Below are 26,741 nucleotides of genomic sequence, written 5' to 3'. Positions count from 1 at the left end.
GCCACTCCAGGGCTAGAAACATCTCCCCAAAGTAGTAACAGGACTTTCGTTATGTACTATTAATGGAGTAAAGGTTGACAAAGGCAGAGTAGCCAGTTTCTGAAGGCCAGCGACACGCTGTCTATTTTTGAATCTTATATGTTTGGGGCCATTGTATATCCTTAAATTGTGCTGTGTGTTTACAGTTATAGGCAGTCTCCAAGTTACAAACATCCAACTTATGTATAATTCATAAACTAAAGTTATTACAGTAATTCTCTGAGCTACAAACATCTGACTGATATATGACTTGTACTTAACAAATGGAGGCTGTCCTAGGTAATAGGTAAATATATCTGTTCCAACTTATATACAAACCTACAGAACCTATTTCGTTTCTAACCTGGGCACTGGCTGCCCGTATACAGGAACCCATTTGTGTGTTTCTTAATGTTCTTTTTGGCCACCAGATGTCAGTGTGAGATAAAGGATGCTCTATCACTATGCTTGTTTCTAGTAAAAAAGACTCAAGAAGGCAATTTCAATGACTTTAATTTTCTAGAAAATGAACAGATTGAATCAGAAGGCACTTCAATAGCAGGAGATGAGGTGAACATCTGAGAATTACCGGATCCTACTAATTCTCAGTTATTGATGTTATGCCCTACCCGATGAGAAAGTCTGTCTCTATTTTTTAAAAAATTATGTTTAAAAGTTTTATTTTTTTTAATTAAAATAAACATGCTTGGCATGTAGCAGAACACAATTAAACATAAATAGCTTACCCTAAACTAGAAAAATTCTAGATTTGTAAAATTGTTTAAAGAATATTCAAAATACATGTCTTTGTAAATGACTACATTTTTGAGACAGAGTCTTACTTTGTCACCCTTGATAGAGTGCTGTGGAGTCACAGCTCACAGCAACCTCCAGCTCTAGAGCTTGGGCAATTCTCTTGCCTTAGCCTCCCAAGTAGCTGGGACTACAGGCACCCACAAACCCCACCTATTTTGTTGTTATTGCAGTTTGGCTGGAGGAGGCAGGTTTGAACCTGCTACTCTCGGTATATGGGGCTAGTGTCCTACCCACTGAGGCATAGGCACCACTCAAAAATTCTTAAGAAAATTAAGAGCCAGATGAAAACACCAATGCAAGAACACTGTATCATAAAAAATACTAAAATTTTCACAAAGAAGTAAAAAGTTCTCAAGATTTCATAATTAGAATTATAATAATGTGATCTTATTAACTAAAGCTTACTCTGCAAAAATGCTATTTCAATATATGAAAATTAAAAATGCAATCCTCAATGCCTGTTGATTCTACCCCCTCAACACGGTTCACCCACCTCTTCCCATCCCTACTCCAACAGCATACTTGAGATATTCATAATTTCTCACCCTCATCAGTCCCCCTACTCTGCAGCTTTGCCTCTTTCAATTTGTTCTCCACCCTATAGCCACAGAGATCTTTAAAAATACAAATCTGGGGATGTCTTTTCCTGGCTTAGATTACCAGCAACTTCTGAACACCTTTATGGTAAAGCTAAGAAAGGCCTCTAATAGCTTTTCAGGATCTGTATTCTTCTTACCCGCTTGGCCTGATGTTCCCTCATTCTTTGTACCCCCAAAGTGGATGCTTTACACACTCTGTACCCACAAAGCCACTGCAGGCAAGGGTGATTCTTCTGCCTGTGAAATGCTCTCCCTCACACTCCATCACGTTAATTCCTACTGGTCCTCTAGATGCAGCTCACTCACTGCCTCCTGGAGGAGTTATTCCATGATTTCACCTTTCCCTGCCCCACCCTACCACACGCACACACAACAGGTTAGGTGCACACTATCAGTCTGAGAGCTCACCCCAGCAGTTAGGCATTGCAGTAACTACAGCTGCTTACTAAGCATTCTCTCTTTATTCCTTGAACTCCTTCATTGTTATTCCTCACTAGGCACTTCATACACTCCCAATGAATGATCTTAGCTATCCTGTAGCTAAACTTTACCCTAACAGATAGAAAATCCAAAGCCAAGGAATGCTATCTCAGTAGCCCATGGTTGCATATGGTTATTTGCAGGATTTAGTAGCCAGATACTCAAATTCAAGTCCTGGACTCTTCCTACTATTGGACTTTTTCTAATGGCCATTCAGTGGGAACCATTTTACAGGTTTTTATCAGGGACAATCATTAAAGAGTATTAATAGAAGTATTTTAAAACTATATAGTAGGCTTGGCGCCTGTGGCTCAAGTGGCTAAGGCGCCAGCCACATACACCTAAGGTGGTGGGTTCGAATACAGCCCAGGCCCGTCAAGCAACAATGATGGCTGCAACCAAAAAATAGCCAGACATTGTGGCGGGTGCCTGTGGTCCCAGCTACTTGGGAGGCTGAGACAGGAGGCTCGCTTGAGCCCAGGAGTTGGAGGTTGCTGTGAGCTGTGATGCCACAGCACTCTACCCAGGGAGACAGCTTGAGGCTCTGTCTCAAAAAATAAAATAAAATAAAAGAAAAGAAAATAAATAAAACTATATAGTAATAAAAATACTTGTTAACAATTCAAAAATAATTGGCTTAAACTCAGGCAGAACATTTCTAACTTTGCCCCCTCCAAATTTTAGTGCCTGAGCTAGGAACCTGAGATTGCTTTGCCAATGGAAATGGTTCTGGATTTGCTTACTGACCTTTATTTTTGTGCACTGGTCTCCATTTTGCTAACTGCTTTAGAATTCTTTAGCTGCGTCTTCCATTTTCCTCAATGGTACCTTTACAGCATTTCCATAGGAACCTGTTCTCTCTACTCCCCACCCTCATTCTAATGTGATGTAACACATACGAAATTTTACAATTCTTATAAGCTAACATGGAGGGTTCGAGATGTCCGTAGTCATATTACTTCACAGAATGTCACCGGTATGAGAATTGGGGAAAAACTCCCTGATAATAACCATGTTAGCTGCCACACCAAAAGGAAGCCTTAGAACCAAGAAGGGACTGAGCATCTTTGCTTAGTGAAAATTTGCTTTTATGAAGAGGCATTTAGCCTTCCCTAATGTTGTAGAGACCATTAGTCCATGAAGCTTTATAGGAATCCCTGAGCCAGCTAGAATGCCAGCTGCTACAGGAGCATCTGTCTGATGCTAGTAACAGTAAGAAGAAATAATTATAGTACTATTTGAAAAACAAAAAATGGAGAGGGGAGACAGCAGGAAATCACTAACTTCTTTAGGCACCTTCAGTGTAAATCTCTGAGGTCCTATATTTGGGCCTCTGACCTAATCTGCCCATATCGCATTCCATTTCTCCACTGAAAATGTATACCAATCCTGGATCTCCATACCTCGTTCTGGGGTAGTGAATATTCTAAGGGATCCAGCAACCTCTTCTCCATGTCCCTTATGTGGGCTGGGCCCTGCTGTGAAATGACTGTTGCCATTTGAACTCCTGCCACTAACTTCACTCTGTGTTCTGTAGCTCCTTGAATACCCATGTGCACACAGAGAGGCCTGCGATGGAGACAACTTTTGGGCAGTGACCACTGGAACATGGCGCTGCTTCCCTGGGGACCATCCTCCATCATCATGTTTAGCCTGAATTCCCCATTCTTGCCACCCATGGATTCTTTCAGCCCCATTGTTCTGTGATACAGATGTCTCATCACTGCTCATAGCATCACAGTATTTCTGTCTACTGTACACTAGGTTGATGAGGGAATTACAATTTGATCAAGAACAGAGAGGAAAAAACACATTTAAAGAGAAGAAGAAAAAAAGGAAGAAAATCTAAAGAGGTAGAGGTGGGTGTGAAAAATTGGTCAAAATAGGAAGGGCAGCTTATGTAGAGCTTGTGTGTCAGGGTGACATTTCAGCCCTCGGCGGCTGAGAACAGACTGTCTTATTTCTCAACTGGAGATGTTTAAATCTTACAAGGACTATGAGTAGTAACATCAGTGGCAATACTATAAAGTTCTCCCTTCCTAAGTTGAAATATTTGAAAACTGGAATATAAAAGCGCAGAGATTTCAGGAGGGATGGAGGGTCCCTGGAGACTCTCAGCAGAGTTCCGCAAGCAAGGGGAGTAATGGAAGTTAGATCAAAGCTAGTGGGCTATCAGGAAAAAACAGAGTAAAAATATGAGACTTCGGTAAACATGTTAGCCTAATGCTTTATTTAACTTCTTTTTAGGTTGTAGAATAGAAACACATTATTTTCTGTGAAGTGACGATATGGATCAGGGAGAGGAGGAAAAACTGAATGTGCAAGAACAAGAGAAATTACTCGTCAAACAAGTTCCCAGGGCAAGGGAGAGACGCAAAGTCCTAAGTACAAAGCTAGAAGTTAGAGGGGTTCGAGGTAAATGTTTACTGTCTGACTTAAAAGAAAGCGGTATTTTTAAAAGTTAACTAGTTCTATAGATTATAAAGGTAGCTTCATGAGTACTGTCAGTTTCAATTTTTATAGCTATAAAGGGAGGATCATGAGTAGTGTCAGTTTAAATTCTTCCAAAGTATCTTCATCTACAAAAGAGATTCCCCCAAACAAGATACAGCATACTTTCCTTTCTTTAATAAAATAAAGGGAATTCTGGAGGAATGGATTTTATAGTCCTCTCTTTCACTCTTGAAAGTGTTTTGACAGTCAAAATTGACACTATATTATAATTTACCTCTGAATGGTCAATGAATTTTTCTTAAATCGTTCCAGTCTTCCTTGGGAGATAGTTTCACTAGAAAAAAATTAACCATCTCAAGCTGCTGCATTTTAGACAGAGGCTGATGTTTCCACTGATTAACAGTCTTTTTACTTTTTGCTGTCTTATCATTGGAGAATCTCTTGACAATTTCAAGTTGTTAAGATACTGGGCTTTTCTTCTCATTCCCTTGATTTGTATGTTACTACTACCAGCTATTCATGCAGCCAGGGTAACGGTGCCAGGAAATAGGTCACCAAGCATTGAGCCACAAGCATTAACTTCCTAGATTCAAATCAATCCTTTGATTTTAGAAAGTAAATGTAAACATACTAATTTTTATCTTTTTCTAATGAGCTATAAAATTTTAAGTCACTTCTGCATCCAGAATCCTATAACATTGGGTTTGGTACACTCATGCCTGTTAATATGAAATGTACTTCAAGTCTGATTTTAAGGCATGCTTGCTATGCTGAACTAGGAAAATATATTTTATATTTCCCTTCACTACAGCTTCTCAAAAACATTTAACCTATTTCAATCATCATTACACTGGAAAACTATTAAGTTAAAATATCAGTACAATATGTTGCCAGAAAAGTAAACCACAGGAAGTATAAATGTGAATATTTCACCTAAGGTATTATCAATTTGTTTAATATCTGAGCACAGTATTTAGGACTCAAGACAGATGCCTGTGAATTCTAAATCAATTTCAAGTTAGCATGCCTAAAAAATAAAAGTATTTGGCATACAGTCATGGAGCTGAATTCTATAATTCAGTCATAAAATAAAGACAAATGGTATATTATTTTTAAGGGCAGACATTTTAAATTTCATTAAGTACTATCTGGTCTGTTAATGTCAGAAATGATGGAAAATCTACAATGAGTTAATTACCTTATAGTTTGTAAATTCAATACTATTTCCCTAGCATTACTGCTTTTGAGAAAGTACAGGTAGTCCACGAGTTACAAACATCTGACTGATGTATGACTCACACTTATGAGCAAAGACTGTTACAGGCCTCAATACATAAATGTGCCTATTCCAACTTACATACAAATTCAACTTAAAAGAACAAACCCACAGAATCTAACTTTGTTCCTGACCTTGGACTGCCTGTACTGGAATTAAATTGCATTTACTAAGTGAAAATTTTTAGGGAGCTATACCAAGTGAAATTGCTATTTCTGAATTGCTATTCAGATAGCTCCACATGTTGATTTTTGTTTATCTTTGAAAAAATAAAACTTTAAGTATTGGATAATGCTTTATGGAATTTACATAGCTTGTGACCCTATAGATATTTAATAACATATGTTATTTGGTTAATATTCTTAGCTATTATAATACATAATTACTTCATTAATATTTTATAATATAGTTAGAATTATAATTAGTAATATGTAATAAAATTTGTGCATACAATATGTAAAATTAATAAAATATAATTATTAAAATAGTTAATATACCATGTTTTCTATTTAAAAAAATTTTTTTACAGGCCAGTGTGGTGGCTCGTGCCTGTAATCCTAGCATTCTTGGAGCCCAAGGCATGTGGATCCCCTGAGCTCAGGAGTTGGAGCCCAGCAAGATACCATCTCTACTAAAAGTAGGAAAACTAGCCAGTCATCCTGGTAGGCACCTGTAGTCCTAGCTCTGGAGGGTAAGGTAGGAGGATTGCTTGAGCCCAAGAGTTTGAGGTTGTTCTGTGCTATGATGCCGGGCATTCTAGCCTGGGGCAACAGAGTGAGACTCTGTGTCATAAAAAAAATCAATCAATAAAATAATTTTTTTTCAAGTCCTATTTCCAATATACCATATAAAAAACACCTGTGATACTTTTATTCCTATGTTAACCTTCCAAACCCTTACCTACAAAACACAAGAAGATACCACAGCACTCCAAGAAAACTATGGAATGTTCAACATGCTGAATACTTCGCTAAGAGATTTTCCCCACATGCCCTAAAGTTTGATTTTATGAATCCCAACCCTTTGTAATAGTACAGTGATGCTTCAGTTGTGAAATTCTCTAAAGGTAAAAGTTCCTTATAATGCAAATGATCTATAAACAGGGAGAAAAATGGGAGCTGTTGTCACATTCTTGGACAGAAGGTGGCAGCAGCTGAAGGCTCTGGACTGTTCTTCCTGGGATTCTCTGTGTTTGATACTTTAGCCCTCAACCATCTCCTCGCTTAGGTTTGATTGTTTGCTTTCAATGAGGAATTAACTTACTAATGTAATAACACACTTGCGAAGAATCTGACTAAATAGGCCGTCCATTCTTAACTAACTTTAATAAGCACTATTTCATAAAATAATTTTGTATTTTAGATTGTTAATTATTCTTTACTGTTTGATGAGTCACTTTGTGTTCTAATGCACAATTTTCTAATTCACACAGCAGAATAATGTTTTAATATCTGAGTGCATGATCTGCTCATTTTCTTTTCCTTAAAATACGGGGTCATCCATTCTTTATTCCAGAAAAAAACCTTGATCATCACTGTCAAGTTGCAAAATAAAACACTTAGAATTTTTATTAAGATTGCCTTGAAACATTATAAAAATGGATAGGGTCAATAGTGCTCCTACCTAGGATCACAAAATAATTTACCAACGAATGAAACTTGCCCCTCAGTAAAGTAACAGAATTGTCTTTCTTAGGTGCTTCACAATCTTTATCAGACTTATTTCTGGCATTCATAAGAAAATTAAATTAAATAATAATATAAAGCTAAAAAATAATTTTTATTGTTTGAAAAAAGTATCTCTTTTCCATTATTCCATTTTGAATTATAGAAATTAGTGACTTTGTGTATTTATTTTATATGAAATAAACACTATTACGAACCCTCTTGTTATGTTTCATGATTTTTCAGTTGTTTGCTGAAATCTTCTGAATATGATCACATATTATTAAGTTCTAATTTCTATGGTAAATGTTTTAAATTTACTATCATATTTAATATTTACAAAAACCCTTAGGACAGAACATATGGTCTAAGTTCAATATACAATATTTCAACTGACCGTAAAAACAAGGAGGAGAGGAGAGACTCTTGTGAAAAGTGCAAAGATGTCTGAGGATAAAGTATTATCATTATTCCTCCATTACATTACCCATTTCCATGCCTTGAAGATGCTTCACTCCTGATTTTTTTCTGCCAAAAGCAGCTGGTCCCCTCTTGCCAAAAATTTGTCTCAACATATCCAAAAGCGAGCTCATGTCTCTCTCCACTGGCATTAAGTAACCTATTTGTCTCCTAAGAATTCCTGTAACATTGTTTGGTACATTCTACTTCCCTCATCTCCCCTGCAGGAAAATATAACTCTAGAAAGCACCTGCTTCATTTATAAACACATTAAATACATTTATAAGCCTTTGTAGGCTCTCACTGATCACAGGCTAAATGAATTCCACCTTCTCATAGGTGGGCCTCCGGGCTGACCCAGGGGAAATGAAGGTTGTCCTGCTGCGCTGTGGATGACATGAAACCTTCTTGATTTGATGCCCTGAATGTGGCCAAGGCACAGTGAGTGATCTCCAGCTGCGTCCCTCAGCAGGACACCCCTCCAGAAACCCTCAGAGTGTGGGTCTTTCATGGAACTAACACAGGCGCTCCCTGTTAAGTGGGGATGTTCCTAGTTAACACCAGGATGCTATGTGAGATCAGAGTGTAATGGAATTTGTCACTGATTTAAAATAAAGAAATTGAAGGCAGTTCTTCCCCCAGGCACAATTTAGAAGCAAGCTCCACCTAGGCTGCAGATAGCACTGGTCCCTTTAGTAATAAGGATGATCAGCCAAACGATGAGCTGTCCCTGAAAGAGCCTGTCTCGGAGTGTCTTATCTACCTGGAAGGGATCCAATATTCTAAACATAGTTGTTAGTTTCTTTATAGACAAGTGATTATTGGCTCTGCCAGTAGTTTAGATTCCTAATAACAAGTACACCATGCCAAAAGCCTTCAAAAGAGAAAATCATCGTATACTATTTTGATGGCCCTGATCCAATACATACTTTTCAGTGCCCACACCTCCCTCTGTACACATCACCCAGATGCTTACGTCAAATTCATTCAGAGCTGCAGCCAGCTCGCCGATGCCCGTGTGGCCTTTGGCTTCGTCAGTGGGCGAGGTAGCTTGAGCAGCATTGGAGATGCCAGCAATGGCCTCCTGGACTTGCTTGAATACATAATCTCGGTTGGCTCTTGTGGCAGCAACATCGGGGTGGCGGAGGAATGCTTGGGAGGCTGTGTACAGCATCGTGGCGTTTTTCTTCAGAGCCCCTCGTGCAGCTGCCATCTCATCCCTACAGTGAGGGTCCTTCAGCTCCTATGTGCATAACACATACATAGAATCTGTCACATGCATGGAGTTCTCATGGGAGTGTGTGCTATAGAATTAAGAGTTATAGGCTCTTAGAAACACACTGAACTGTAGAAACCATCTACTCTCCCTTGTGCTGTCTCTCACTGCCAGGATTTTACATATCTTGTTCTCCCTATGGGAAATGTCTGAGCTTTCCTTCTCTACCCTCCTTTTGATCTAACAGGGCTCTACTTACAAGGCTGGTCCTCCACCCAAGTCTCTACACGTTATGTCTCCTTCCACCCCTTCCTGTCAGACACCACTCATGCTTTACTACAGGGGCATATTCAAGCATACATTTCCCTCCTATGCTGTATGTTCAATGACAGCAGGGATTAGGGTCTGTCTTGTGCAGTGGCTCTTTAGTTGTTAGCACAACGGAAGGCCCACAAGAGACATTCAATAAGTATTGTTGGGAAAAAATGCAAAAACAGATCATCAAGTAAGTAGGTGGATTGCATGGATCAAATCGTTAGTTATCAACAGATGGGAAACCTGAACTTTAGCCTTCTGAGGCCATTTGCTGCTATATTTAATTATAGTTACTAACATGGGAAACCAAACTTCTGAGTTCTGCCCAGCATATCAATGCTACTTCATTATAATTTTCAGAATAGAATTTTCTTTTTTTAACTGCCCCTAATGGTGGCTCACCATTGAGTTTAGAGACCGGAAAAATAATAGGCTAATGATAATTTAGTTTCCTCATTTTGGATATCAAATAATACCACCAGGGAGTCTCTTTATTTTCTGCTTAAAAGAATATTGCTGAGAAAATGTTGGCACCATATTTGGAAGTGTTAAAGACAGTGCTGCTCTCTGAGAGCCATGCAGGACTGCTAGCTGATTTCTACATAGATCCCTGGGGAATATTTTTCCAGCTTTAAAACATCATAAAGGGTACGTATCTGACGCACTAGGTTCTCTTCCTGTTTGCTCACTGGGTGCATGATACATGGATGGCCTGGACACAGTGACTCACATCTTCTCTTTTGTCGCTCAGAGTAATTATGAGACAAGCATATTATATTTGCTTTCTAGGATTGTCAAGATAAGCCGACAAGATAATACTATTCTCCTTTGCTGAAGCATTCAAAGATTTCTGCCAGCCAGCACAATTTATAAATTGCAATTATTTAATTTGAGCCCTAGAGATGAAAACATAGGTAACAAACATGTGAATGTATTTAGTCTATGCAAGGCAATGACTGGGCCCAGGAGGTAGGTTTCTCCTAAGTAGTCATGATAGGCCTTATTAATCTCCAGAACAGCTGGTCAGAAAATCCATTCCTGGGTTTCTATGCTAAATAGGGAAGTGAAAAATAGGAGTGGGAAATTCTCCCCATAGAGACTTCTGAAGAAACATTCTTTAACTTTAAGAAAAGAACTGGAAACAATCTACACATTGAAGTCTGAAGATCTGGTTAAGTAAACTACCATTTGATGGACTGATGATGTGGTTACTAAAATTACTTTTAAAAAAGTAAAAACATGGAAAACCTTTATAAGATCAATGAAAATACAGTATATAACATACATACTTGTATGCATGGTATGATTATAAACATATTAAAATGTGAAGATTAAAGACAATATACCAAAATTTTAGCACCTTATTTTTTGTGGGTGATATTAACATGTTTTTCCTTTTCTTTATTTCTGTTCTCTGTTTTTAACAATTTTCTCAAAGAAATCAGAATTGAGAATTAATTAAAAACAAGGTATTGATGAAATAAAATAGATAATATTTATGAATATTTTCACATGAACATCTCATGTATTTTCATGGCTTTTAATTTCAGCTACAAACTGGTGACCTGTGTTTCCATCTCTAGGTAATGCTTCTCTTCTACTTGACATTTCTATGTGGGTATCTAACAAGCATCTCAAAATCAGTGTGTCTGGGACAGTTAATTTTAGGTGTTTATATATCTAGATTGAGGCCTGCTCAGATAGCTGGTGAAGCATTCCCTCTGCATGTGTTCTGGAGGGAGTTTTCAGAGGAGGCTGGCCTGGGAGTCAGTGGACTGAAAGGAAAATCTCTGCTCTCAATGTGGACAGGCCAGGGGACTCCATAACACAAAAATGCAAAAGACGGGCAAATTCTTTCTCTCTCTTCTCCTGCCCTTAGAAACCAGAACCCCAGGCTCTTTAGGCTTTTGGCTCTGGCCCTTGCACCATCAGACTCCTGAGGAGGGAGGTCTGTCTCTTTTTCTTTAGAGTAAATTTGTTCCTATTCATATTACATTTTGGGTTATTATAGAAGACTCTTTTGGAATAAAGAATTCTGCTGATTAAAATTTTTTTTTATATAATCACAGAAATTAACCTCATGTTTATGTGCCTGTCACAGAAAGAACTAGACCTCAGTCAAGTCTGTAATCGTAGTATCACGTAAGCCTGGCACAGAACGAACACACAGCAAATGTCTGTGGAAAGCAACTTTCCTTTTGGTTGCTGGGAATTGATGAAAAGTTTGAAGAATTCTGGGAATGGTAAGGGGATAAGTGAAAGGATTTTAACAGACCCTTCCACATTTGGAGAGATATTTTCCAGGAAGAAAGAAGACTATACTCTTAAGGAACAAAATTCTTTTGGTACCTGATGAGCAATCCAGCTGGCTAAATCTGAGCTGGCTACAGGGAGGGGAGGCAGAGGAGACCCCAGTCACACACCGTCACCAGAATGACGCACATTCATCTGTGTTCTTCCCTCCCCTTCTCCCTTCCTCCTTCTTTCACCCCTCTCCCGGGTGCTTGCCAGCTCTCTCTAGGCCTATCCTCTCATTTTGTTCATGGTTTTGTCTTCCCTTTCATAAAAGTTTCACTGCAAGTGCTGCTCATCTTGGCTGTGCACAGGGCTAAGAGATAAAAAGAGAGGGCAAAATATAACATCCAGAGAGTGGCCACAGCACCATCCCACAGTTTAATTATTTTGATTTGACCTGGGAGCTGTTCCTACTGTGGACAGAATGTAAGAGTGTAGTAGGACTAGCAGGTGGTCCCTCTCAGCAAAGCAGCCACAAAAGTGTAACATCCAGAGAGTGGCCACAGCACAACCCCACAGTTTAATTATTTTGATTTGACCTGGGAGCTGTTCCTACTGTGGACAGAATGTTAAAAGAGTGTGGCAGGACTAGCAGGTGGTCCCTCTCAGCAAAGCAGCTGGTCTGTGGCCTTGTGTAGGCATTGCCCCGGCAAGAATTAGTCTTTGTGACCACAGGTTCTCAGGGCATTTGATAGCAAACAGATACAGCTGATCCATTATTATTTTTGTTGTTGTTACAGTTTTGGGCAGGGGCCTGGTCTGAACCTGCCACCTCTGGTATATGGGGCCGGTGGCCTACTCACTGAGCCACAGGTTCCACCCTACAATTGATCCATTGTTCAGGCCTACAAAGCTACAGGGTTCTTTCAATGTATCATTGTTCTCTCAGAGTAGTTCCGAAATCTTTCCTACCTGTTGTCTTCTTGCTGCTACATAGTTAAGTTTCACCATCTCTTTTCCAAACTCTTTAAAGCGGTTTGCAAGGTCTTGTTCATTTGTAGCGTTTTTGACAGCCTCCAGGGCCTCCTCCACCTACAGTGATAAAAAACATGGTATGTATAAGTGGATAGTATTTAAATATCATTAAACATATCAGAAATGGCAACTTATAAGAAAAAAGTCACCAAACATTAATATTTAACGTTTAAAAGAAATATATTTTGTATATAAAAGACAGTAATTTCTGAACCCTTAAAGCATATGAAACTTTTATGTTTATTGTATTTTATTGGATTATGATTTTGATAAGGAATGTAAACATCTAATTTAAGTAAAAACACTAAGGGAAATATATTTAAGAAAAAATAGGAAATTTTACAACAAATTCTAGAAATCTTCAGAGAAGGAAATGGTTCACGAACAAACTCTGGAGAAACTCCTGGGCTGCTGATAAACTAGAATACTTTGAATCTGCCACCAATTTTGACAACATCTCTAAATCTGGAACTTTAGGAGTTAGAATTTTTCTTGTTTGTTTGTCTGTTCTGTAGTTTTTGGCTGGGGCTGGGTTTGACCCCGCCACCTCCAGCATATGGGACCTGCGCCCAACCCTTTTGAGCCACAGGCACCGACCCAGGAGGTTAGAATTTTAAGCTGAGTTTATACCTCACCATTCAATGGAAAGAGGAAATATTTATCCCCTAGAAGCAAGTAATTTGAAGTTTCAGAGACACTTAAGGGTGAAATAAACTGTTATGGAAGGGGCAACAAATGGCAGCAATCATGCCATCCTCGTAATGTGCTAAGCTTCCAAATCCACGAAAACCGTCTTACCACACTTTTCCAGAGTGGCAGTGATTCAGAATTGTGAATTTCAACACAATTGCTTTATCAATAATTCAAATATTTGAAAGGTACTAAATTTTTCTCCCCTCTAAATGATTTTAAGTTTATTATGGTGTGAAAATTTGCACAATTGGTAAGTCTTTATGGGTGGACTCAAAACTAAAATTAAGATGCTGTGGTGAAGTAATCCACAAGTCATTGTCAGTTAGGCAGAAGCTTCGTAGAAACAGTTCCACAAGTAGAAATAGGCAAGAACATAGTCCTGGGTGGATAAAGCACAAATCTGATAACAGTTTTGCAAAATTGAGGTTCTTGAACCTTCAGGGAGTCTGGTAGAGAGGCCCCTGACTAGTGCAGGTGGTTCAGAGAGGCCAGAGGAAAAGGAGAAAGAAGGCAGTTCTGACTCAGTGATGAGAAACTCAGGGAAGGTGTGGGCAGAATTCAGATGGGCTCTTGTAGTTTCCGGGAAACCAAAGGACAATCTAGAGAGAGCTCATTGTTTGACAATTCAGTAATACCAATGACGACTGAAGTGGGTGGAAATAGCCGTAGATTAACTCTGCTCTGAACTGTAGAAATGCACCTTTGTCCAAGCTTGACACAATCACAAAGGTGACTAATACACCGTCCTAATCAAGTTTCGCTGAGTGAAGGCAGAGAATAGAGTATCAAAATCAGTAACAATGAATATCATCAAACCTTTCATCCCACTGATATAATACAGTCATTCTACCAAACAGGTTAACACATTTTAGTAAGGGAAGATTTGTAGGAAGCAAGGGACAGCTTTAGGATAAAGCTGGTAGAGTATCAATCTAGATGCTGCATAAAATGAAGTTTCCATTCTCATCTTCTATGGAAATTCTGCATCTTTTGTTCTTCCTAATTATGAAACTATAAAATGATATGTAACTCCTCAGTATTAGTCATTTCTGATCTCTATCCAGGCTGTAATAATACTCAAGTTATATATTGGGAGGATTTTTAGGTGCTCAATTCAAATCACATTTTATGGCATGGGATGGCATATTTAAAATATTTTCACAGTTGAACAAGACTCCCATACCTCAAATCTTCCAAACAACCAATCAGTGATGTCTTACATTCTAAGAGATTTATTATCATCTTAACTTGGCTATCAACAGCGTCATTGAGAGAAAAGTTCTTGGCAGTTAATTTGTTCCTGCTGTGCATTTGAGATGTAAATCTTTTCTCAGGACATAAAAACTGGTTCCAGGGAAGAGTAAAATAATTATCTCAGAGGGAGATAAATCCTGAAATTTGTTTTCTAATATATATAAAACGAGCTTTTTATTAGTTGTTAATCAGACCAATTTGGAATATTTATTGTTATGTTACAAACATAACAAAATAAATATTATTTATTTTGGTTTTCTCTGAAGGATCCAGATGTCAGTTTGAATTTATTCTTAAAATTCAAAGAAATGCTTTTGAAAAGAAATATTAATGATGGGGTCTATTCATGAACAGGTAAACTTAGTCATTTTCTAAGTGAATCTAGTAGGATCTGAGAAGTCACTTAGTCAAAAATGTTCATACAGGATCATGGTTCAGAATCTGTCCAAGATCCCACAGAAATGGAGGGAATGGAAAAAAAGTCTGGCTTATGGGCACACCCCACAAGCAGGAAGGTAGACGACGAGAGATGAAGATGGATGAATGGATAGATAGGTAGATGGATGGTAGATAGGTAAACAAACAGCTGGGGAAAGGTCATTGACTCCTGTGAGTCAGAGCAATGCCTGACTCTCACACCTTCACTGGCCATTCATGAGTTCAAGGCTCTCAGCTGAGCAAAGTGCTATTTTTATGCATAAGAAAAGCCTTAGGACACTTTATCCAAACTACAGCTGTGTGGGCCCTACTATGAAGGACATAGGTCTCACTGTATTAGGAGAGTTACAAGGTCACATTGCCTGGGTTTGAACCCTGGCTATGTCACTGGTTAGCTCTGTGATCAAGGGCAAGCTACTTAACTGCTCTGACCCTCAGTATCTTCATTAATAAAACAGGGGTAGCAGTGTCTACGTGCTACACAAAGTTGTTATATGAATTAAAGGAGATAAGAAATGCAGAATAACAAATGCTGGGCAAAGTTCCTGGCAAGAATTTGGAGGCCCTTGAAAAGAGATATTGGTCTGCTGCACAGCATCAGCTTCAGGGGAAAATATTCCTAGATAAATTTGAAGAGAAATATCTTCGTCTTACTCTTGGAATGTCTGCAGATGTCAGGGGCCCTGGGAGGGGTGGAAGGAAAGCTGCGGAGGGGATACAGCAGCTGACTGTGATGGGTCTGAGAAGCAAGCTGGTGTCAAGGGCAGAGCTCTTTGATAAGGGGGAGTTTAGAAGATGCTTACGTCCTGGATTGGGGAATGACTCCCAGTGAGCTGACACAAAGGGACCTCTCAGGGTCAGCATCATACCCTTCCCCATTAAAAATGCCCCCATGACCTCGCACATTACAGACTGCAATTCTTCTCCCACTGACCCGACTGGGCTTATGAACATCACAGCAAAGTGATGACTGTTTGCTGAACCAGGGGAAGTATTCCTGTCCTTAAAATGTTCTGCATAGATAAAGCTGAAAAGACTGAAACTTCTAAAAGAGATACTAAAAGTCATTCCCTAATTAGTGGGCTTTTTAGATCGTATTTTCAGAGCCTGTCACTGAAAACCCTTAAAATCTCCATCTTCTCACCGGCTTGTTTAAAATAGCCTGGACCTCCATCCAGAAAGCCAGTCTGCCTGCCACTGTTATTTAGTCCACAGCTGTGTCAAATTGTTTGAGATAGTCTTTAAATCAGTCTCCAATGGTTCTGGTTGAAACTGCACTTATTTACTTCAATATAAAATAGTAGCCCAAGAATTTAATTTTTGTTTTTATGAAGCACCTGCTATGAGGCAGGCTGGCATATGGGGCTGGGACAGTCTTAGATTGAGGAGTATGACCCCTTGCCCACCCCACACTGTGTGATCTGGTTCCTCCATCAATACTTACTGGCCACAGCAGTACTAGAAAACATTGTTATGATCATCACTTCTGTTTGGACAGACTGACCTCATCCCAGGACTCTATTCTTGATACCAAGTTGACTGGATTTTACATGACATTGAACCTAATTAATAAATTATACACAACTCTCTTGTTAGGGTTTTCACAGCTAAATTAAAAAAAAAATTGAAAATAGGAGCTGGCCAAGCAAATGAATGAATGAATATAACATCCTGCTTCCAATTACCGGGCTTATTTAACCATACACTCTGGTTTGACCACTGATGTCTCAACATTATCATACTTTATCTTTCTGCCTCCTAAAGTCAGTTGGCCTTCTTGATTAAATAGTTTCTTTTCTTGATAAGCTGGCTGCTTCTTGATAATTTTTTTCTTTATTAACAAGTGAAGAAAAAAGTGATTTCATCAGAAAGCCAGAATGATTAAATGCTAGTGTAATTTATTCTTAAGTGTCATGTTTTACAAAGCATGTAATATAGTTTATAATGTATTTCCAAAGTAATTTCCAACTTGTGCAAGAAAAATGACACGAGCGAGTGTCGTTGGATACTTATGACACACCGGGGATTGTTCTAAATGGTTTACATACATCTTATTTTGTCCCTAAAAAGAAGCTCTTTGAGTCTGATGGTTTTCTTATTTCCACTTGAAAGAGTAGAGGCTGAGTTCAGAGCAGAGGAGTCTCACAGTTGTCACAGGTGTCACAGCAGGTAACTACAGGAGCCTGGGTTTGACCCTGGGTAGCTTGCTCCAGAGCCCATATAATGGGCGGTACTTCATTGATCATAAAGCTGCTGGAGTTTGGGTTTGGATGATACTGACCAGCCACTTTTGAAGACTTATTAAGAGCCCTGCCCTATCTGATCAGCCTCCCAGTTCTAGTCACTCTACCAACTTAGCTTGAATATCTCTAAAATCTACTTCTTTTTCACAATACATACTGCCATTGTCTTAACTTTTTATTCTTTCACTGCCCAAGATAATTTCAACATTCCTTTCAGCTGTTCCTCTTCTAATTCTTTCTCCACACTGCTACCAAAATGATTTTTCTCCATCACAAATCCGATTCTAACCCTTAGCACTACTCAGTGGCTTTCACAGAATCTATACATGAAAATTATTTTTCTCCATCACAAATCCACTTCTAACCCTAACTAACTACTCAGTGGCTTCCACAGAATCTATACATGAAGTGCAAACTGATTATCATGTTATCCACTGCCCTCTGCAGCCTGGATCTCTCTGGCCAACCGTGTCATTGCCCCCTCCACCCAACCCTCACTCTACATCCCTCAACAGAATCACTGGTATTATTCTGAACACTCCAAAACTCCTCTCTCCATTTCATGCCTTTGTTCTTTCCTTGGTTTGTGCAGCTCTCCATAGTTGAAGTCTGTTGTCTGACCTAAATCCATCTCCCCTCTTATGGCAATAATGCCCCATTTTCCTTCATAACACACTCTTCCCCTGCATAGGTTATCAAATCCAAATTCACCCTTTCTTCTGCACTGGGGAAATTTGGCTGTGCCCTTGAAATGTTATTCCTTTTCCACCGGCCTCCTGTTGGCTTTGTCAGACACTGCAGGAGGAAAGGACTTTGGTTCCCAGATCTCGTTGCTCCCTCTACCAGTTCCTGGAGTGAGAATAGTTTTCTTAGCACCAGGTGGCTACCACCTTCCTTTCATATGCCCCCGCTTTGGCAAGTTTGCAGCAGAATGCCTCCACAGAGACACTTCCCTGTGAGTAAATTTCCTCAACCTCCTAAAGGGCAGATTCAAGTTTTATGTGATCATGTGGCACCTCTGTCATTGAGTGACCCAGGGTTGTGCCTTCCAATGGAATCTACATCTTAGCCCTTGTAGGGCAGTGCACTCCTGGAGTGTTTTATCCCAGCCTTAGGGGTAGTACCTGCCATTCCCATATTCCTTAGACCACTATATCTTACTTCTTAGGAGCTAATCCCTTGTTATTCTGCTATTAAAGTTGAGAGTTTTTTATAATAATTGTTAGCTGTTTAAATTGCTGTGTGGTTCTGTTCCATCATCAGACAGAATGATACATCCCCCAAAACTTTTCATGGAGTCAACTCTTGCTAATGACTCCAAACTTTCAAGTCCCAGCTTCAGGCTTGGTTTTTGGACATAGGTTCAGGGAAGGGCAAACCTCATTTATTTCAGTGAGATCCCATTTTGAGATCTCCCCCTCCTAGCCACATCATACTTTCTCATATTACCTTGAACTGCCCAATAATATAGTATGCCTGACTAAACTATATCACAGGGAAGATAATTTCCTCCTGTGCTATCCTTAGTCTAGGATCATGTAACTTTGAGAATGGTTGGCAGACATTTTGAGACAATGAAGAAAGAGCCTAGACAGAACAAAGCCTTCAGTGAAGCACAGGAGAGAGAAACTTGTCTGAGCTACTATTCTGCACCTTGATCAAGCCTTGCCTAAAGTATTGCTTCTAGACTTTTAGTTGGTCAGCCATATATATTCATTGCCTTTACTTAAAAATTAAAAAAAAAAAAAAGTTAAATTAGGTTATTTACCACAGAAAGCACCCGAACTATATTTTCCTTGTGGTCAAAACTATAGCAATACTCATACTTTCCCAAAAGGTACTGCGTTCTTTCCTAATATCTCCCTTACTGATTTACAAGGTTTTGAAGGCTATAGTCTTATTCATCCTTGAATTAATATACCTCGACACACTGTTTCGTCTGTCATAAGTACCCAGTAAATAATTCTTGAAAGCAAAACTGAAAAAATAAATTATGAACAACCCAGCTACATGAAGCAAATACCATGGTAACTCTGAAAGAAAAGATATTCTGAGAACTGGGGATATATTCTCCACAGTTATAATCAGAGACCAGGCTATGTGATACCAGTTGACTGATACTCAAACACGAGCCACATTAGAACTTCAGGACTAAATAGCAAATGTAGAGAAACAATAAGTTACTGAGGTTGCACAACACTATTTGATGCTAAAATCACAAAAATTAATAGGTAATGTTACAATCATAATGTCTCACCCATGCCCTAAACAAAGAGATAATAGCATTAGATCTGGCCTCTGGTAGCCACTAAGAACATCTGATTCCCCTCAGAAGTTGACCAAGAGATTGCTGTTTTCTATTTTTCTATTCCACTTTCTAGAGAGAAATACTCAGATAATGAACAACATCACTATTTCAGGACCTAGCCTGAGGATAGAGAAAGGGTGATTTTCTTTGACATACACTTGTCTAGATGAGTTTATGTGTAACGCAATCGCTCATGCTAATAAGTGACAATATGATCTGATTACATTAATTCAGAGCCTAGGGAAAATAACTATTCTTCTTCACGATCACTGATTGAAATTCAAGATTCCTTTAAAACTCTGGGGTGCCACATATCAACCTAACACACCGACAATGTCAACTGATTGCAGGATATTTCAGGTTTCTAGCTAGGAAATCACTCACAAGCAACATCAGTATTTTTTAATGGCGTCTGATATACAGACGATTACTTTAGCTTTCCTCAGAAACATCAAATTCCCAATTGGGTGCTAATTCAGCTTCAGAACTATATGTCACCCACTGTTCCATCACTATGCTTCTGAATTTGAAACTGCAATAGCAGTGAAAATCTTTTGCAGTTTTAAGACTCTTTTGTATAATATACTCAAAAGAAGAACTCAGTGTTAAAGTACACACAAATATTTGCATGATGGAACAAACAGCATAATTTGAACAACTGAAATATCCATATGCTGTATGAACAGGACTCCTCTATAGCCAAATAAATTTGTTTCCAAATATGATAGTATGGAAGCAAATGCAAAGATTTACACACTTCCAAACCACATGACCTCTGCAGGGCTCCAAATTCTTCACTCATCTTTTTTTTTTTTGGCCAGGGCTGGGTTTGAACCCGCTACCTCTGGCATATGGGGCCAGTGCCCTACTCCTTTGAACCACAGGCACCGCCCTTCTTCACTCAGCTTTAGAGACTGACCAACATTTTCTCACTGTTACTCAATTTGCCAATAATTACATATAGAGATGTGGGACAGAGGGTGAAGGAGGTGTTTTAGGAAAATAAATTGGCTATCCTTCATCAAGTTGGTAAACTTCTGATGGAAAACATGAATATAAGTCTCTGATAAAAGAGAGAGTTCCCTCCGTGTTCAAAGTTATTCAAAGACAAGAAAACTTTGATGTCTGGAAGGAACACAATAGAACTTTGACATACAGCCTAAAACATGAAAAGTGAAATGCTATGTGCAATGCTTAAAGGCAAAATACCTGAGTAACAGTTAACATGGTAGGAAGGTGCAGGAGTCATTCCAGAGGACGCTGCTACTCCATCGGAACCAACAGAAAATCAGTCACTACTGTGTTTTTATTAGAAAGTGCCTGTCACTCTCTTTTCCTTATCTACATTCTATTATCCACATGGTGAGGAATCTTATAATTTATTTGTAAAAACCCCCTGAGAAAGGTGTAGATTAGATCTTGTAACTTCCTCCATCAAAACATGTAAAGATACTTGACATGTTCTTCATTCTGAGTTTAAAAAAAAACAAATAAATGTTTGCAAACAATATATTACTTACCCTTCATGAGATGATGTGCTTCTATGTAACATACTAAGCAAATCATGTAACCTAAAAGTCTGTACCCTATAATGGTATGAAGCTTTTTTTAAAAAAAAAAAAGCAGTAAAAAGAAAGACATTAAAGTTGAAACACACATACGCATCACACACACACAATGACATCTGGATTGATTCCATATAACAAAAATAATTTCACATATCATAGTAAAATACAAACTGATTATTATAGTAAAGATTGAAAACCATAAAGCTTATCTTGGTATCAAACAAAAATGATTTCTCTTTGGGGATATATTATTCAAAAGAATTCAGATGTATATAATATCAGTATCTAGTCTGGGGCACTCAAAAGTTTAATTTTCCTCATCTAGTACATTTTTTAATTAAATCATAGCTGTGTACATTAATACAATTATGAGGTATAAGGTGCTGGTTTTATCTACATTTTGAGATACTTACTCCCTTTCAGACATGGAAAATAATGACGCTAATTCACAGTTGCTGTAATAAGGACTTTATATATACTCTCCTCTAGGGGTCTCCACATTGTCCTATAGAATTTTTTTTCTCTATTTAAAGTACATTTTTATTTATTTGCCATTCTTCAATGATCTCCGTAAAGAACAATAATTTTCTCTATTTTGACAAGGGTCTACATTCCCTTTGGTGTTACTGCTACCTATAGCGTGTACTCGGTCTTTTTAATTGTTGATGATTCTAGTCTCTCTTTTAAAAGCTTTATTGAAATATAATTGACACACATTAAATTGAACATATTTGATGTGTACAATGTGATGTGATTGACCATGAAACTATCACCATCTTGGGTGGCGCCTGTGGCTCAAAGGAGTAAGGCACTAGCCCATATACTGGAGGGGACAGGTTCAAATCTGGTCCCAGCCAAAAACTGCAAAACAAAACAAAACTATCATCTCTCCCATCAAGTCCCCCCCAAAAAAACCTAACATACTACTTGGTATAATTATGTAATGTTTATAATGAATTGTTGGCATATTGTCTTTTTTTTAGGGGTAGGGGTAATAGCCCCATAAGATGAAACTCTGATTTCCAATGATGACAACAGAAATTGTAGTTCCTCACTTGTTCCACAAGATAGCAACATTCTACCACTGCTGTTCACTCCAGAGGCTACACTCTAAATAGGACAAATGTGTTATTTAGTCTATAGTCATTTTTAATTTTATTACTGACAGTGTGACAGGACTACTTAATATTGGTGGGTTGACCTTTCCACAGTTTTCTGCTAAGTTCTTTTTTTTTTTTTTTTTAACTTCCCTTAATCTGCTGTGTGGAGAGGATGCAATTGACTCCACATTAGAACAGGCTGCAGGATGTGATCAGCTGACAGCTCTGGTCAACACAAGTGGGCAGAGAGCCAAGAGTGTGGCCGGCAACTGGGGTCGTGTGCGGCTCCCGGGCCTGGATTTCTCCCACTCCCTTGGTGTGGGACATTCAGGGAGAATATTCAGCCTGTATCACCTCCCGAGCGTCACTGAGCAGGGCCTTCCTCAGCACAGTGGGTTCAGTTCTGTTCTCTCCCTGCTGGGGTAAAGGAAGATAATCCAGCTGAGGAAAGACTTTTCTAAAACTTTGCTTTTGAAGACTACATAGGCTGTAAGGGAAAGATAACAGGTCCTTTTCTCTAACATGCTTAAAGAGAAAGTGCTTTGTAGCCTACAAGATGCACATGACAGAGGTGGGGCAAATGGTTCACATCTCACCATCACAGGACCCTGAGGTCAGTCCTGGGTTAGTGCCAGCAAGGAAAAGCAGAACTGCAGCCTGCAAGTGGCTCCCGTGATCTTAAAACACCATGTGGCTGCACTAGCAGAACAATCACTTTGCACCAGACTCTGTCTTTCCTCCATTCAAACCTCCCCCAAGCCTGAGGGCTGTACCACCATTAGTCCCATTTTAATAGATGGGACTGGAGACGAACTGAGATGCTAGAGGGAACTGAGACGTGAGGAGCTTATGTGGTGGTTCTGACACAGTGGCAAGTGGACACCACACTGAGATTGACCCTAGTAGCTCAATGGTTAGCCATGTTATAGACATCCCCTTAACTCTCTCCTCAACAAGCTCACCTCATAGAGCTATTCTTGGCTTTCAAGGGCCTATTCTCTGGACAAAACCTGAAAAACTCCCAAGAAGGTTGTGCTCTGTGTTTCTTAGGTCCTCACAGAGCTGTATAGAAGCCAACTACAGAACTGGCTGACAGGACACATGATAAGGGCTTAGGGCTGGGAGAGCTGGGCCTAAGCTGCTTGGTTCTACTAAGATGAAAGCAAATGGTTCACATCTCATCATCGCAGGACCTTGAGATCAGTCCTGGGTTGGTGCCAGTTGTCCAGAAACTGCATTTGACTGGGGGCTGGGGTAGAGATTCTCTAAGCAGGGGCCATATTCCTTAGCAATTATTTTACATCATCTTCGTTCAAAGGGTTCAACTATCTTGTTCAGGGGTCCTCAAACTTTTTAAACAGGGGGCTAGTTCACGGTCCCTCAGACTGTTGGAGGGCAGGACTGTGGGCCCCTGGGACAAGTCGGCTGCTAAGCAGGAAAGGCAGTGGCAGCAAAAACAACAGGTGGGCCGGATAAATGTCCTGAGGGCCGCATATGGCCCATGGGTCATAGTTTGAGGACACCTGATCTTGATTATAAATAGAGACCATTCAGCAAACAGGAACCCAATAAAAGGACCAGCTATCAAGGAATGGGGAAGTTGCATTGATCCCTGTTCTAACAAAATCTGTGACCAGGTCAGGGCCTCACTTCTGTTAGGAAACAAAGAATTAAAAGGAACCAAGACAAACAAAGCACCTTCACATAATGGGGTTCTGTGGGTTGGTGGGCCAGGTATGTGGGGGGTCCCATCAATACATGTTAAATGCTAGGCTTGGTGCAATTAGATTGACTCTAGCTGTGGGAAGTGTGGATGGATGACTTTTATTGCCAGACTAGGCTCAAAGTCCTTATATCCACAGAAGAGCAAGAATGAAACAGTAACAAAATATATTCCAACACATGATGCATACTAAGGTAGGTACAGGTGGTCAGCTACCCAAAAGAGCTGGCAATTGCTTCAATTATCACAGGTAGCAACACTGCTCTGAGAGAGGACAAAGGCAGGTGCACTAAGCTCAGGCTTCAGAACCTAAAAGAATGTGTTTAACTACTCTAGAAGTAAGGAGATACCCAAACTCTCAGCGATAGAAAATAATTCAGGTGAGCCTTATATAAGTCTTAAATATATTACTGAATTTATACGGAATATATACTGAATTTTAGTATCAGAAAAATTGGGTGTTTGTACCACACGGGTGAGCAAACATGTGATCTGGTGATCTCTCTGGTAGAGTTCAGAGCAGTAATATACAGGGCCAAGATTGCCACTCATATAAAGCAAGTTTTGGTAACTTCTGCATACGTACAATTTTCAGATGAGATAAAAGCCTCATGACATCTGCCATGTCTGCCAGGATGAGTAAGCGTGTCACAGCTGACAGCAAAGCCCTTGCCGCCCGCACCATGGTGCCACGCTTCACCGAGGAGCACGGGTCATCAGCAAACTCAGAGGAGGCTATCCGCATGGTCTCACCTAGAAGACAAACCGAAAAGCAGGTGGGTAGATGAGCGGTTTTGGAGCTGACAATCCCAAAGATCTGTAATGGACGATGATTGCTCTACTGCAAAACTCTTGGCAACGTGGTGGTACTTCTGCCACCTCCAATGCAGCAGAGAGCTTTGAAAATGAAACATCCGTGCATGTGGACATGTGCTGTGGAAAAAACAAGGTGCTCATTTCACATGGAAGTATGAAATCATGTTTTTAACAGAAATAAGGAATATCTTTAATTCAATCTGTCTCATAGTTGAGATAGATTTGCCTTGACCTTAACCATCCTCTTTTTATTTCTCTTGGAGCCAGTGATATTTACCAGGTAATTAGTTGAGGTTACTGATAGTTGAAGTACAAAGTTAACTGCTCCACAGAGAAGTGAAATTTAAGCCCTTGGCCTCATTAACACTGTACTCTTAATTGAGCTAATCAGACAAGAACAGACTATAGAGATACCCAAGATGCAGTCTTCTAAACTGTTAGGAACCTATGCACAAATACAGAGAACATTTAGAGGAGAGGTAAACCAATTCAACAAGAGTTTATGACGTACACACTGGTGCCAAATTATGTACTATGCTCTAGAATTACAAAAATGAGTAAGAATGCCTAGTCTAAAGAAATTCATGGTATCATGAGTAAACAGGTATGTTAACTCATAATCAGAATACAGTGATTTAGTGCCACGAGAGACATGGGATTAAGAATGCAGGCAATGAAGAAGGGGGGGCAATTTACCCATTTAGCAGAGACTGGGGGGCTGGGAAGCTGCCGACTTTAATGGGCTATGAAGAAATGAGAAGATGTTCCCCAGGAAGATGAGGTGAGAAGGGGATCTTGGGCAACATGAACACTGTGTGAGGAGAGACTCTGAAACCTGGAGCCCCGGGTTGACTGCAGGGACCTGCGGTTCCATGAAAGAATCCATGAGAAAGAGAGTTGGAAGTGTCAGCAGTCACTGGAACACCAATGAAGAGATCAGGACTGTATCCTCAGCAGGAAAAGAAGTGACATTAATAGATTTTTATTTTGGGAGGATTATTTTAGTGACATTACATAAAATAAATGGGAAGGGACAATACTAGGACAGAACAACCAGTTAATAGGGCAAATGTAGTTTTAGTTTGAGAGAGCAGTGAGGAAGGGGGTATTCATGAGACTGGTGTGATAAGAACAACAGGTCCAGGGGCTGATGAGATGTGGAGACCAAGGAGAAGGTGGAGCTGAAGGCGAGAACTGATACAACACGAAAGTCAGGTACATATTGCACAGAGGTCATCAGGCAGGGGAATGATAGTGACAATTAACCAGGATGAGACTGAGAACCTATCAGTGGGTGGGTATCCACCTGTGGTAGGGAGAACTTCAAGAAAACATAAAAGCAGCTTCATAGAGCAGAGCACCCTGAGAGCATAAAAGCTTCAGTGCACTTGAGCAGTACAGTTAAAATGACAGATTATTTAATTCAGGATAAAACAATTTATTTCATTTTTTATGGTAATGATTATTCCTCACCTAGTGAGCAAAGCCTCACTCATTTAAATAAAGCCAATCATAGCAAGGGAAGCCTGTGCATCCTGTAATTTATCCTAATGCACAAGGGAAGAAAAACCGCCTCTTAGCATTTTATAGGCAGATGTGAATGTAAAGTAATTCTCTTAGTGTTATAGTTATTTAAGCCCTCACAGTGACACTTTTGTACCTGGGTAATGTGAGTGTATAAGGAAATACACTGTGCTGTTGGATTTTTTTTTTTTTTGCCGGGGTTAGGTTTGAACCCACCACCTCTGGTTTATGGGGCCAGCACCCTACTCCTTTGAGCCACAGGTGCTGCCCAAGATTTTTAAAGAGGTTACCATCTATAATAAGCACATGGTATTGCCAGCAAGCTTAATCTTTCTGCCTAGGCACAAACAAATAGCTTGATATCTAACAACATGGGAGAAACTTAAAAACACATGGCTGCAGTTGCAGCACAGTGGTGAATTTTCAAGATGTGTGGTCTCTAGAGATCTAATGTCTCTGACAAAGGTTTAATAACCAGAATCCATAGAGAACTCAAACTTATTAACA

At 39.5% G+C, this 26,741-nt stretch overlaps 1 protein-coding gene across 6 annotated transcripts in view; it reads right to left on the bottom strand.

The window, feature by feature from the left end:
• CTNNA2 (catenin alpha 2) overlaps positions 1-26,741 on the bottom strand; it is a 1,095,877-nt gene that overhangs the window by 743,357 nt on the left and 325,779 nt on the right. For all 6 annotated transcript variants that reach the window (XM_012812356.1, XM_003801234.2, XM_003801236.2 and 3 more), the window contains 3 exons: positions 24,481-24,647; positions 12,505-12,624; positions 8,743-9,009 (listed from right to left, as the gene is read on the bottom strand). In XM_012812356.1, coding sequence (XP_012667810.1) covers positions 8,743-9,009; positions 12,505-12,624; positions 24,481-24,647 — 554 coding nt within the window. The remainder of the gene's footprint in view (positions 1-8,742; positions 9,010-12,504; positions 12,625-24,480; positions 24,648-26,741) is intronic.

This window comes from Otolemur garnettii, unplaced genomic scaffold (genome assembly GCF_000181295.1).
Source record: "Otolemur garnettii isolate 467f Iridium unplaced genomic scaffold, OtoGar3 scaffold00203, whole genome shotgun sequence".
NCBI classification, from domain to species: Eukaryota; Metazoa; Chordata; class Mammalia; order Primates; family Galagidae; genus Otolemur; species Otolemur garnettii.
Note: the sequence above shows the minus strand (reverse complement) of the source record. Positions and strands in the feature narration are given on the sequence as shown.